The following is a 14,709-nucleotide window of genomic DNA, read 5'->3' as shown; positions in this document are numbered from 1 at the left end:
TATGATTTGTTGAACAATAATAGTCTGGGTTGGCTTTAATATTAATCGACATTGAGCGGCTTAGCACACCATGCTGTCAAAATCAAGCTACACCGCAACTTTGTGTTAAATATACATCGGATTCCTTGATTTCTTTTCCTTAGTTTCTTTTGCAATCAGCTATCTAGAAATTATTTCACCCTTCTGCTGATTCCTGCACCACTACCAATCAGTAGATCAATTAGCAATCGTGACCATTTAAGAACTTCCAGGAATATATAATATTGTATTTTTAAAACTCTGCTGTCTTTTATTTTTATTATCTATGGTGGGAAAGAGATCTGTTTAAAGATACCTATTCCAGTTGTTCACAAATTCCTCCTCATTGTATTTAAGTTTTTAAAAAGAATCCCTTGCAGGAAAAAAGCGAATTCATCCTACTCCACTTTACCTAGCAAAGGCATCATTTCCCATATTTCCTACTATTCCAAAGTATCACTGAATTAGTTTAAGCCAATAATAAATTCTACTTTTCAACCCTCTTGGGAGGATTCTGATTCCCATTCAGAAGAACCTGTGATAGATAGCATGAGCGGGGAAGATTCTGGAATGCAGCTTCAAGGTTGTCAGGAGAGGGGAGAGACATTCCAGGGGAAGCACCTCCTCAGCCCGCAACAAGACTGTGGGAAAATGAAGAGGATGAGGCTGGCTCCTCCCTAGAGCCTCACGGGGTATATTCTGTAGTAGCTGTAGATAAGTTTAGTCTGGCGAGATTCTGTCTAATAGGTAATAGTCAATAAAGAACTGTACTGCACTGGATGGCCTCATTGTGGTTCTTGGGCTGAACCTGACAGAACCTCACTAAATCACGCCTACTTTCATCCCTCTCCCATGGCCTTTCCTTGAATCAAAACAAAAACTAATTCATAGCTTTGCTTTATGAGAGACAATTTGAGATTTGGGAAGGCCATACATTGGAAACTCTCCTGTTCTTTTACCCAAAATAAGTACTCAATTGCTATAGGCCCTCATAAAGATCTAAGATTCTAAGATCTTATTGTCTCTAGAATTGAAAAATGTGATGTTTTATCTCTTTTTGTAAGTGCCAATTTCACTTACTTATTCTTCATTACATTCCAGGTAATGGAGAAATGCCTTTTATTTACATTTTGAGTTTGCTTTGCAGGGACTACATTCCCAGCCACTTTACAAGATGACATCTTTCTAGATTCCATCCATTAATTTCTGGTTTTTGTTGTTTCATATGAACTCTTTGTGATGTAAACACTAAATATATTAGTGTTATATCACAGCCTTATATCTCCAGCCATGAAAAAAAAATCAAATCATTTTTGTAATAATAATGCAGCTCCCTCTTGCTCCAGAAATAAGAGAAAGAGCACATATGGAGATGGATTTAGTTTACACCTGACCAGTAATGACTTCCACGAATCACTGGAAAAAGAGAGCCAATGAAATAAAAAATAAAGTTTAAAATGATCCTATCTCATCTTCTTAAAGAGTTCTTGTCTTAAAAACAGAATAGCAGTGCAGCAAGAAGCTAGAAATTGACAGAAATAGGTTCCTGACAACATGAAAATATTATTTACTCAGTGAAATCAGTAGACATTTTTACTAAATATTGTAAATATATTGTTAGCATTACCACAGCTCTTCTAAAATGAAGAAATATTTTAGTGAAATGCTCCAGCACAGCAGAATAACAAATTGCTTTTTCACGGTCTTTAACAGAAATATGACCCTGAGGCAGTCGAGGAATGTCTCTATCATTCAACTTAGCACTACGCTCAGAAGCAGCAGTGAGTTCTAAAACAAAAACAAACAAAATATCACTGAGTGTAACTGACAGCAAGTTCACAAAGTAATTGTAAAAACAGATTCTAAACTTCTTCTTAAGAGAACAAAGTCTATACAATAGGAAGTAGTCTTTCTAGTCTTTAGTTATCCTGATTTATTAAAATAAACTAGATTTTTTAAAAAAGAAAAGAAAAATGCCACAGAATGTTCTATAATATTCACATAAATCTCTTGTAAGATTGGGTTTTAACTGAATAAACATCACACATTTCAAACTAATATGTTTTAATCAGTGAAAGATGGTTCTTGGTACAATTTGAGTTACTCTTTGTCTTGTGGAGAATATATTCTCCACTCTGCTTTCTAAAAGAAATATATATCAAACGCTGCGGTGCACATGTTACATTTCTCTGGTTCGTTGATTCAAGAAAAATAACTGAAAGCATGTCAGGGCAGATATAACAAATCTTTCAGCTGACCTGTCCAGATGATACTAGGGAAACCATTAACTTTCTTTTATAATATTCATAAATGCTGTGTGAACTCCACATTACCAAGAAAAACCAGTTGATTCCTTCTCAGTTCCTACCAGGTTATTCTTCCTTTTAAGGCTCCTCAGTATGTCTGTTCTGTCTTGCCTTACATAAAGACTACCATTTTCCTTTGATTATTGACAACTACTCTTGTTCTGATATTTTATCTGCCGACAAACCTGGCCCCATCCATATGAGACTTCTTAGAATTTTTTCAAGTTCCACAGATAGAGCACTTGGCAATAAATAATGAAAGCTTAGCTGTGAGTTAGTATTTCTTTGAAAGTAGATCCATAATTTGAGAGGAAATGACCTGTTCAAAAATTGTCAAATACCTGACAAGCATGTAGCAACCCACCTGAATCTTGGCCTGAAGTTGAGAGTTGGGTCTGTTCAGTGGATTCACTCATGTCATCAATTTCAGGGGAGAGACAATTATTGTGGTCAAGTATGCTTGAGCTGGAAACAGTGCCTGAAGAAATACTTTGTAATGTAGGGCTAGAAGCAGGCAAGGAAAGCCCATTGTCGAAGACAGGGGAAGTAGGGTCAGGGGTGTCTGAGCAAAGAAGAGCAAGGAAGGTTATATTCATTGCAGATGAGCTGTTGGCAGCAGAATTTTCAGGGAAGGTATTTCTTAGACTCCAGAATTTCATAACTGCTCTCAACCTAACAAAAGATCAAACTAGAAAAAAATCTGAAGAAATATTTTTCAGGGTTTCTCTGATAGCTAGTCAGGAGCTACTGTATTTGATTACTTAGCTGCTAGCAATAAAGAAGATTGATGGTGCAAGAGGAATTAACAGTTACACATTATATTGTAGCTGTCAAATGATATGGAAAGGCCATTCTGTTTAAAGATATGTAGGAGAAAATCATAATGTCTTGTTTCCATTTCCATTAGTCTCCTTCCAAAGTCTCAAGAAGGAAAAACATACAGCACTCAAAAGTAAAAACTGGGAAAAGTACATTTAAATAAGAACTGCAGACCTTTCAGGGTAAGCAGTTGCCAGGATCAATCATGCCTCAATATGAACTGTATTTGTTCCACAGAAATATCTTTAAGTCACTGAATTCTTTCAAAACATAACTTCAAGACTTGCTGTATAACAATTGTGTACACCCAAACATAAGCAATAAACAAAATCATAAACAATAGATCCATGTAAGTTATATTCTCTGGAATCAATTATAAGATCTTTGCCCTGGAATTTATAGATGCTCAGAGGAATTCATCAAGCCTTTTTTGAAGTTAACTATCAAGGAGGGCTGATTTATGCTAAGCCATGTGACTTCCTCAGCTTCCAAAGAGAAAATAATGTTTGACATCCACCTAATTCAGCTAAACAACACCAAACCCACATAATAGAATGCTGTAAATCACAGACTTCACAGATTAGCAAACCAGCACTGATAGATCTTAAAAATTGCCCTTAGTTTTCTTACTAGACATATACTGAAAGATGTTCTAGGCAACAACAAATGTAAGTTTCAAATAAAAAAATAATCAAAGTTATATTCAATGGACATAGGAATAGTATTTCTGAAAGCAAAGTCAACAGTGCAAAGCACTGTTCGTAAGACTAGTGAAATTATCAACCCCCATATTCCATACATATAAGTATTAATTTGCAGGTAATGTGTTTAAGCTATGAGATAATATGTTGGACCAGACAGAAGAAATGGTAGAATGAAAATAGATGTGTTCAATCTAGGAAAAAGACTACTGAAATAGAATAAGAGGAAACTATGCAAAGCATTTTCAAATATTTTCAGAGACAGAGAAGGGGAAAAAATGTTTACCTACCTCATAGGGACAGGAAAGATCTTTCAAATATATAAAACTGAGAAAAGTCTAATTCTAAAAACAGTACAACTACTGTTTAAAGAGCTATGGAAATCTTTCTGGAGATATTAAACATTCATTGTATCAATTTTCATTAAAGATTTGACTGCAATAACTCTGGTTTTTAAGATGCAACAAATGGACTGTTACCTATTCCATGACTAACAAGAATCTTGTTTGTGGCCAGCGTAGATTAAGATCAAATGTCCATCTAGAATAAAATAAATACTTGAGAGAGAGAGAAACAGCAGAGCTTCTATAGTGAGCCCAAGGCAGGTAATTGGAGAGAATCAACAATCAGAACTCATTAAAATCCTGGAAGCAGAAAATGTGGAGGAGGAAAGCGAGGGAGATGGGGGAATAGAGAGAATGACGATTGAAAAGATAACACACATCTAGAACAAAGAATCCAGAAACAAGTGCAATTATGGTACAAGATACAGGCAAGACTACAGAATTGAAGATAAAATGTATATATGTATGATTAAGCTTTAGGTAACAATAGATTGAATAATTAAGATGTTGGCTATGAAAGAGTACACACACACTGGAAATGTTCCTTAAGGAATTGGAGAATCTGCTATATTTACCATAGTAAAATGGTAAAATCAGAATTAGGGCACATTTTCAGTCACTTCCAAAATCAAAATTCAGTGATTGCCTCAGAAGCATTCAGTGTTAAAGCATTAATTGCCCCATTAATTCAAACCTAGCCACCAAAGGTTAGCCACTCAAAAAAGATCTTTTAAGATCATTCCAAAAGAAGTCAACATGCAAGAGTGATGCCAATTTTATTATTCCCTGTTCTAAACTTCTGGAAACAAGGGTACAAAATGATTACTATGGATACCTTAATGCATTTTAATAAGCAACTGCATAAAACAAAATAATTGCAAATTCACTGTTTATTATCTATACTATTACCGGTTTTTCGACTGATTTTTCCTGAAGGTGTTCCTTTAAAAAGTTGGTATTTAAAATCTTTGGTTTCTTCCTCTTTAGCTGATATTATGATTGTGCCTGAATTGCTTAATGAGAAGATTTCAGGGTTGAGATCATTATAACTGCAAAACAAAAACACCCCCCAACACAAACACATACTTAATAACTGAAAACAGATAAAGAATAGGTGTCAAATACATTAATATTACAGTTTTGTTATTATATATCCTTGACACAGAATAATTGGTCTAAAGTCATGTTAACAGTCCTGTGGATAGTTTAAAGTGTAGCAACAATAGGATAAGCCTAGACTATATTAGTTAATGTTCTGAACTGCATCTTCAAGAGCAAGGTGACTGAAATCAGCCCTTCTTAAACAATTTAAGATGTCCAACATAAATGATAGTTTCCTACAATTTTAAATTTATGTCACTATAAGCAAGACAAATTTCAAATTTAAAGCAACATTCTGCTGATTTATAAAAACATAACATTTGAGTTTGTTTATTGCAAAGGTTATAGTAGCAGTTGTAGTATTGGTAATAATTTATTTTGATCAAAAACCAGTACAGCAAAGGTTGTATAAATAATTTACATCATTTTAAACAAATTATAATTGACTCTCATTTTAATGGACTAATTGAGGGAGGGGTGACAGTCACAAATGTCCTTTAAATTGAAAAGCACATCATGTCAAGGACATTTACATCACTTGTGTGATATCATTAAACAAATTTCACAAATTGCTATTTTTCATTAATTGACATAATTTGCATGATACCATCATTACACAAATGATACAAATCTCCCAATATCTGAGCCATCAGACAACTACTGGAAACACTAGGGCATTGACTGAAAACTGGACAGCATCCACAGAGAAACCCGTTAAGAATTCCACTGTTTGGGTGGGTTTGTTGATGCCCTCACTGAGATATCAAGATTCTGCTGAGACTTCCATGAATAGAACCCAGCTCCACAACATCAAAGCCATGAGTATAAATGAATTTACTATAGCTGTACTAATAATAAAGGTTGTTGCCTTATGTAAATGCTGAAGAACTGCCTTGCAAGGACTTTCTCCATTGCTTCAAGGTCTTTCTTCTGAAACTCTCACAGCCTTAATGATCTGCTATGCCATACTTTTTTCAAAAAAACTGGCATACAGATGTAAATCCAAAATATGGCCTCAACAAGGGACACTAAATAAAGGAAGTAGCTATCCATGGTGGTATCTCTCATAGCTCAAGTACTTGCAGAATGGGTACTACGGATTCAAGATTCTCTCAGGAAGGTGAAATAGCCGTAGTCACAGTCCACTGGATATATCGCCAAAATATATATAAAACAAGTCAAAAACATACTTGTTCGTTTATTCATTAAGGAAAATGATCCAACACTACATATTTGTGTGTGGCAAAAGTATGTGAACCTTTTCTTTCAGTAACTGCTGTACCCCCTTGGGCAGCAATAATCTCAACTAAATGTTTTGGATAACATCAGTCCTGCACATCAGCTTGGAGGAATTTTAGCCATTCCTCCTTAGAGAACAGCTTCAGCTCAGGAATATTGATGGGCTTCCTTGCATGAGCCACTCGCTTCAGGTCCTTCTACAACATTTCTCTAGGATTAAGATCAGGAATGTGACTTGGCCATTCCAAAACATTAGCTTTCTTCTCCTTTAACCATTCTTTGGTCATATAACTTGTGTGTTTTGGGTGGTTGTCTTGCTGTATGACCCACTTTTTCTTGAGCTTCAGTTCACAGATACCCTGATATTTTCCTGTAGAATTTTCTGGTACAATGTAGAATTCATAGTTCTATCAATGATGGCAAGCCATCCTGGTCCAGAGGCAGCAAAGCAGGCCTAAACCATGACATTGTCACCCCATGTTTCACAAATGGGATAAGGATCTTATGCTGGAATGGAGTGTTTGCCTTTTGCCAAACATGCTTTTCATTCAAGCCAAAATGTTGTAATTTGGTCTTATCCATCCACAACATTCTTCCAATAGCCTTCTGGCTTATCCATGTGGTCTTTCACAAACTGTAGATGGGCAGTAGTGTTCTTTTTGGAGAATAGTGGCTTTCTCCTTGCAACCCTGCCATGCACACCACTGAAGATCAATGTTCTCCTGATGGTGGTCTCATGAACACTGACATTCACCAATGCAAGAAAGGCCTTTAGTTCCTTAGAAGTTACCTTGGGCTTCTTTGAGACCTCCCAGCATATTACACACCTTGCTCTTGGTTAGTCAAACACTCTTGGGGAGGTAACCATGGTGTTGAACTGCCTCCATTTGTATATAATCTGCCTCACAGTGGATTGGTGGAGTCCAAACTCTATGCAAATAGCTTTGTAACCTTTTCCAGCCAGGTGAGCATCAACAACTGTTTTTCAGAGGTCCTCAGAAATCTCCTTTGTTTGAGCTGTGACATACTTCCCCATACCTGTGTTGTGAAGATCAGACTTTGATAGTGAATACTTATAATTCTGTTGTTTAAATAAGGCAGGACATCCCACGCTTACACCTGATTATCAATGCATTGATTAAAATGCCTGACTAATTTCCCCTTCAAATGAACTGATAAACCTAGAGGGTCATATATTTTTGCCACAAATATTAGCTTTGGATCATTTTCCTCAATGAATAAGTGATTAAATGAACAAGTATAATGTTTTTGACTCATTTGTTTCATTGGGTTCTCTTTATCTAGTTTTAGAACTTGTGTGGAGAACAGATCCCATTTATGCAGAAATACTGAAAAGTCAAAAGAGTTCACAAACTTTAAAGCACCACTGTAGAACTAAAAGATTAAACTGGAAGAAACAGTTGCTTTTCCTCAACTTTGCACTGATAGCACAGAGGAGAAATATTTTGATGTTAGTGCTATGGCAGTTGAAATAAAATTGAGGGAAAAGGCAGGAATTGGCCCAGGATCCTAAGCAATGAGGAAATGTTTCCCACTCAAAAATCTACCCCAGCTCTAGAACATTCTAACAATGGCCTTTGTGCGGCAGGTGCATCACCTAACAATGTGAGGCAGGAACCATGAAGAAGAAAATTCATTTTTATAGGAAGTGAAGGAAACAGATAAATGAACGGCAGTTTCCCAAGTGAGGTTGTTTGTTAAAGCATCGTATCAACACTTGAATAGTGTTCTGAACTATGTACGTCCCGTGATTGACCTGCATTTTTTAATTAACAACTGGAAGAGAGGCTGCTTAGACAAGCTATTCCTATTTACTCCTGAGAGCTAGAAGATAACAAACATCCAGCTCTAACCTCAATTAGTAAATTATTGTCATAGCAGGCGCCCAACGCCTGCTAGACACTTAATCCCCATTCATATCTAACCCTCCCTTACTGATGCCTAAACTAGGCAACTCCAGGGGTGGAGGGGGAGAGAGAGGTTGTAGGGCGATAAAAGATGCTCAATAAAAGCAACCCCTTTGTAAGTCGAATTCCGGAGATCATCCCTACCACTTGGAATCACTGTGGCAATTGGGGAAAGACCCTCGGTGCTGTAAATAATTAATGGGTACAATTTAAATAAAAATTATTCTGTTTGTTTCGGTCCTGGCACCTCTTTTAATGTCTTTGATATCCTGCGTCAGTATACATCCTGGAAATTCTAAATTAGCCAGCAACATACAAATTTCAGAAAAAAATATAGCACATTTTGCACTAAAATGTGTTCGATACTATTTTGGGAAACAGAAAAAGAGAAGTAAAACAAGACATTTCTGAAGAAGAAGTTGATACAAACAGTTAAACTGCTCCGTTAGTGATTATTCTTTTCATTTATCACATTTTACCTCTCTGGATTTTGTACAGAAGTTTCAGTATTACAGAGCTCCTGTATCCGTTTTTTAAAACAAGTATAGTGAACAATTGCCAGATAAATGTTGAGCTGAGATCGCCACGGCATTTCTTCATTATACAGCCGACGAAACCTTCTTCGTCTTATGTAGACATCAGAACATATATTTAGCTTAATTATCAGGGTTTGAAAAGCTATTTTTCTTATTTCTTCTTTTTCATTCCTAAATAAAATCACAGGGACAACACCTTGGATGATAAGCAGTTACAGGAGAAAAACATTCTGAGACTACAGAAACAATTACATTCCTGATATATGTATATATACATTTATATTTATTTATTTGAAGCTTACTTCTTTATAGATATCTGTATCTACAAAGAACTAAGTTTCATTAATTTATTCTAAAGTAAACATATGTAGCAGAAAAGAAGAACAACTTCTAGAAGAGGGACCAGCTTGCTCCCTAGGCCAGATTTAGGGGCAAGATACCATATCACTCTATGAAGCCCTCTCCACTTGCATTATGAAATTCCTAGCAAGCAATGTGTTCAAGGCATAAGGGGCTCTTTAAAACTGTAGCTTCTGTTAAGCTGACTTTGTTTACCTTTAGCTTTTCATGTAGGAAAGTTTTGAAGAAAGCCAAGTCTCTAAAAGTCAGCACTTCAAATATTGTCTCTAACAGGTTATTTCACGTTACCCCACTATTCCCTATTATTTTCTATACTAAGTAATTTTCTATTATTTTCTATGTGTAATTAGCCAGTTTGCTGTAGTGGTTAAGGTACAAGGCTAGAAACCGGAAGACTGTGAGTTCTATTTTACATATTAAACAAGTAATATTTTTTTTAAATTCTCAAATGGTCTAACAAGCACCTATGAATGGCTGTACAGAATCTAAAATTATCAATTGAAGAAAAAAAAAATAGGAATGGGAAGGGAATTAGCTTATTCAGACTCTAAACTTTCTTATTGTAACTGGAGAAATTGAATTCAGATTTGGAGGAATATATGTCTCAAGTTTAAAATGCCCCTCTCTATACTGTATACATGAGACCCAGTTTGTGGTAGTGATTAAGGCACCAGGCTAGAAACTAGGAGATGGTGAGTTCTACTCCTAGCTTAGGCATGAAGCCAGCTGGGTAACCTTGGGCCAGTCGCTCTCTCTCAGCCCTAGGAAGCAGGCAAGGGCAAACCACTTCTAAAAGCTTGCCAAGAAAATTGCAGGGACTTGTCCAGGCAGTCACCAGGCGTCAACATTGATTCGAAAGCAGGCACGCAAACACACAAAAAGTAGTGTACACATATAGTCTCTCAAGTCCTGCTATGCTGCTTCATTATGGCAACAAGGGGTGTTCCTGCGAGGGAAAAGCTAAGAATTCTGGGAGTATACACCAGAGTATATACTCCCAGCAGGGGCACCCAAGGCATGAAGCTGTCCAAAGAAAGCAGACAGACACCTGTATCTAGCAACAGTGATAAAGGACAATGCCGAAGGCAGATTATCACTTTAGTGACAACAGCAAAAGCATCATTTGATACTATGTGGGAGAAGGCAATGATAAACCACTCCTGTATTTTACCAAGAAAACCACATGGATAGACAAGATAAAGTGATTAACAGTATAGTGCTGAATGGTGGGCCCCTCAAGCTGGATGAAACTTAATATGCTACTGAGGAAGAGCTGAGGATCTTTTGGACAACTAATGATGTTTATGAAGTGCCTAAATTAAATTCCTTGAGACATCTAGCTGATGTTGCCATGAAGGAAAAGGAAATCCAAAGCTGCAAAGACAGAATTACAGTGGGAATGTGGAACATGAAAACATGAACACAGGTAAGCTCAACACAGTGAAAGATGAAATGAGTTGACTACTTACTGACATTAGAGAATTGGAATCCAGTGGAACTTCAAACAGAATATCATAATGTTTACTATTCAGGACATGGAAAACAAAGAAAAGGATTTCCAGGGAGCAATGGCAGGCTGCAGACAGCAAAGCCAACGGCTGCAGTGGAATGGGAGGCCAGCAAACAGATCGGCACCTTGAAATTCCTCTCCAGATAAAAGGGAGGACCTGGGATCCCCCATAACTGCTCCATACAGAGATTCCCCACAAGGAGACAGTAAAACAATGGTCTCTGGTTGGTTTTAGAGGTCTGGGAGCTGAGGGAAAGTCAGCTTTGCCCAAGCCACGATTTGTAGCCTTCAAACAACCACTGTGTTTGCCCACTTCCTCTCCTACTCATTTCTGGAACTTGCTTGTTAACTGCTTTTTGGATATTAAGAATCTTCAGAATGACAAATTTCATCACACTGGGTGATTCTCTTTCAATCCTCAGTAAAAGAAGTTTCATGTAAGTTTAAGAACTTAAACAAAACCTTTTTATTCTGAAATAAACAGCAAAAGAGTGATTAGAACATTTACTTTGGAAAGTTATAAACAGACTAAGGGGCCAGATGGATTGGAAATAAGATTTTGAAATTAATTAAAAGAATCCTTCCTGTGGCTTGTTTAAAATCCTATTAAAATATATGAGTAATTTGAATCTAAATGTAAGAAATCTTCCTGTGGGAAAATGTGGATTAGAGAAAAATACGATAGGAGACTTTGAAAGCGGGATGCTAGAAGCAACCAGAAAGAACTAAATATTATAACTGAAGAAGAGACCCACTAATACAGAATGGAGAAAAGTATTTTAACTTTGGAAGAATTCAAGGATATTTGGGAACAATGCACTCAGAAATCTCTTTTAAGACTGCCTGCTACCATAAAAATGGGTTTAAAAGAGGAGATAAAAGAGGATACAACTGAGAATCAGGTTGTTTTGGATTTGGATTTAAAAATGACAAATTACAAGAATGATATGGAAAAAGATGTTACATTGGATTTACAAATGAAACTGGCTGATGTCTTAATAACCAAAAGGGACACATACATAATAAATCAGAAAAGTGACTTGGACAACTGTCTTATCTTGGACTTACAAAAGAAATGTGTTATACTCATGAAGAAGTTCCTGAGAAAAGACAAAGATGTCTTCATCGAAGGTTATGGGCCATAATCTATCCTGCTCATATAATACAGGTTGATAGACAGATGCTTTTTGATTTCCCACTTTATGGCTGAGAGAGAGTAACTGGCCCAAAGACAAGAATTCTGTGCCTCTGGGAGGACTCCAGCCTGGGTCTACCAATTTACCCATTACATCAAACTTGCTCATATATGTATAAAGATAAACGGTAAATAAATAGATAGATAAATAAATAAGCAGGCAAGCAAGATGCAACTGAATTCCTGCCAATTAGCTGTAGGACAGATTCCATTCTGTTTTGGACTGCTCAGATAATTTAAATATTTTCATAATTTAGAAGAAATCCAACTATTTCAAGCCATTTCACATTCAGTCTGGAAGTTTACTAATTTTAGTGGATATTAATGAAAACAAAAATTATCCAACACCCTTTTTATTTAGTTGTAATATACCATAAATCCATAAATACAGATACAACTGTAAATTATAGAACAAAAAATACAGTTACCTTTTTGCCCCAATTCCTGTGCCCCAGCCTGATAATTTCGTTGAATGTTTAGACAGACCTTTCTTCTTGGAACCCTTTTTCTTGGGTGTTGGTGACTCTGTCACCTGTATAAAGAAATCACTATGTCACAATAATCATAAATGTTCAAAACACTAATTTCAGTTACCCAGAGCCCAGTAAGAGCTCAAACAACAAATCTGCATTAATTTTATCCCAAAATAAGTCCTAAGAGATAGCTTCTTAAAATAAAACAAATTCTGTTTTATAAATAAGTAAAACTATTCTGAAAATAATGATCACAATGAATTGTAATAAAATTGGAAGCATATAAATTTCTTAAATACATACGTATATACGAACATAGTAGGAAGATTTCTTTTCTCCTGAAGAATTTTTTTTTTTCTGGAGAATCTATTTCCAACCTGGTCATTCAGGTCTTCCAATGGTCCAGCCATTACCATAGTAATTGAGTCCATCCACCTTGCTACTAGTCATTTTCTTCTCTTTCCTTCCACCTTTCCCAGCATTTATAGACTTCAAAGAGCTAAGTCTTCATATAAAATGGGTCCAAATTATGATAATTTGAGCCTGGTCATTTGTACCTTAAGTGAGAACTCTGGATTGATTATTCTTTTATAGCCTATCTATGATATTTTCAGGAGTTTTCAACACCAAATTTCAGAACGTCAATACTGTTTCTATCTTGCTTCTTCAAAGTCTATCTTTCACTTTCATAGAGTATCACAGGAAAAATCATTGCTTGCATGATTCTGATCTATGTAGATTTCAACACAAAGGCCTTTCTATAATCAATAAAACACATACCAACCTCTTTCTGGTATTCTTTGGGTTTCTCAATTATCCAGCTTGCATCAGCAATGCTATTTCATGTTCCTTGGACCTTCCTAAAGCCAGCTTGAACATCTAGCATCTCCCTCTCTATGTAGGGAGGGATGCTAGGATGCTAATTTGTATTGGATGATCATAAGCATTATTTTGCTAGTGTGTGAAATTAAGGATATTTTGCACACACTGTTAAAACTCCATACTTTGACACTGGTATTTAGACTGATTTCTTCCAATCTTTTAGCCACTGTTATGCTCCAGATTTGCTGACATAACTTGGTTAGAATTTTTACTGATTCTTCTGTTGTTTCCATATTTCAGTAGATATTCCATTAATTCCTCTAGCCTCCCAAGTTGGTAATGGCCAGACTGCTGATCTAACTTCATCTTCTAGTAGCAGAGGTTCTAATAGGGAATATCTTCTATGGTATCTTACATGGTGACATTTTTTACTATACAGAATTTCAGTCTACTTCCATCATTTTGATGTTCTTTGAATCTTTCTGTCCTTTGGCATCCTTTAGCATACCAATTCGAATCTGGAACCCCCTTCTGATTCCAGAGATCTTTTGGAAGACTTTCCTTATTTTTTCATGTCTGTTTCCATCTTCAATGTTTTTACAGATGTTGTTGTAATACTGTTTCTTGTCAGTTCTAACAGCTCTCTGAAATTCTTTATTAACTTCCTTCTGAGATCTTTGCCTTTCTTGGTTTGGCTTCTCTTCTCTTAGAAATTTCTACAGTTCGTTCTGACATCGTTTTTTCTTCTGTTTCTTGATCTTTTGCAGTCATTTTCACATTCATCCTTAACAACTTTTTAAAGTTTATTTCACAGTTCCTCTGGCTTCCTATCAAGGAGATTAAGGACTTCAAAGTGATTCATGATGTTCTCCTTAAAATTGGTGGGTATGCGCAAGATCATATTGTAGAAACTGTTTGGCTTTCTTCTTTCACTTTTAGCTTAACTTGGAGCTTACATACAAGGTTTTTGTAATCTGTTCAACAGTCAGCCCCTGAACATGTCTCTGCTGTTATAACTGAGCTCTTCCATCTCCTTCTACAAACCATATAGTGAATTCTATCCATGTGGTTTTCTTGGTAAAATACAAGATATTTTTTCTATACTTCCCACAATTTCAATATGACTTAACATTCAAAACACAACACATTCATTAATTGTATATGTAAGATCCTAAGATTTTTTCCTATATGCCTTTACAGAAAGAAGCTGTATAGAAGGGGCTGGAAAATGCAAACTCTTCCTTCATATGAATGTATAGAGAATAGCACAGCTGTAATAGATTGGAAAATTGCAATGTTTTCCCCCGGCTAGTGTTTTGAAGAGAAACCAAACTTCTGAAATAAGTTCTCTATACAT

At 36.0% G+C, this 14,709-nt stretch overlaps 1 protein-coding gene across 1 annotated transcript in view; it reads right to left on the bottom strand.

The window, feature by feature from the left end:
- Positions 1 to 14,709, bottom strand: part of CFAP54 (cilia and flagella associated protein 54) — a 159,701-nt gene that overhangs the window by 73,128 nt on the left and 71,864 nt on the right. The window contains exons 33-37 of the mRNA XM_088141903.1: positions 12,486 to 12,589; positions 8,936 to 9,163; positions 5,098 to 5,237; positions 2,689 to 2,886; positions 1,646 to 1,806 (exon numbers count right to left, since the gene is read on the bottom strand). Of these exons, the coding sequence (XP_087998029.1) occupies positions 1,646 to 1,806; positions 2,689 to 2,886; positions 5,098 to 5,237; positions 8,936 to 9,163; positions 12,486 to 12,589 (831 nt within the window). The remainder of the gene's footprint in view (positions 1 to 1,645; positions 1,807 to 2,688; positions 2,887 to 5,097; positions 5,238 to 8,935; positions 9,164 to 12,485; positions 12,590 to 14,709) is intronic.

The sequence above is a fragment of the Python bivittatus genome, unplaced genomic scaffold, assembly GCF_059951505.1.
Source record: "Python bivittatus isolate LINGU-HERP-01145 unplaced genomic scaffold, Pbiv_v1 ctg000330_np1212, whole genome shotgun sequence".
Lineage (NCBI taxonomy): Eukaryota > Metazoa > Chordata > Lepidosauria > Squamata > Pythonidae > Python > Python bivittatus.
Note: the sequence above shows the minus strand (reverse complement) of the source record. Positions and strands in the feature narration are given on the sequence as shown.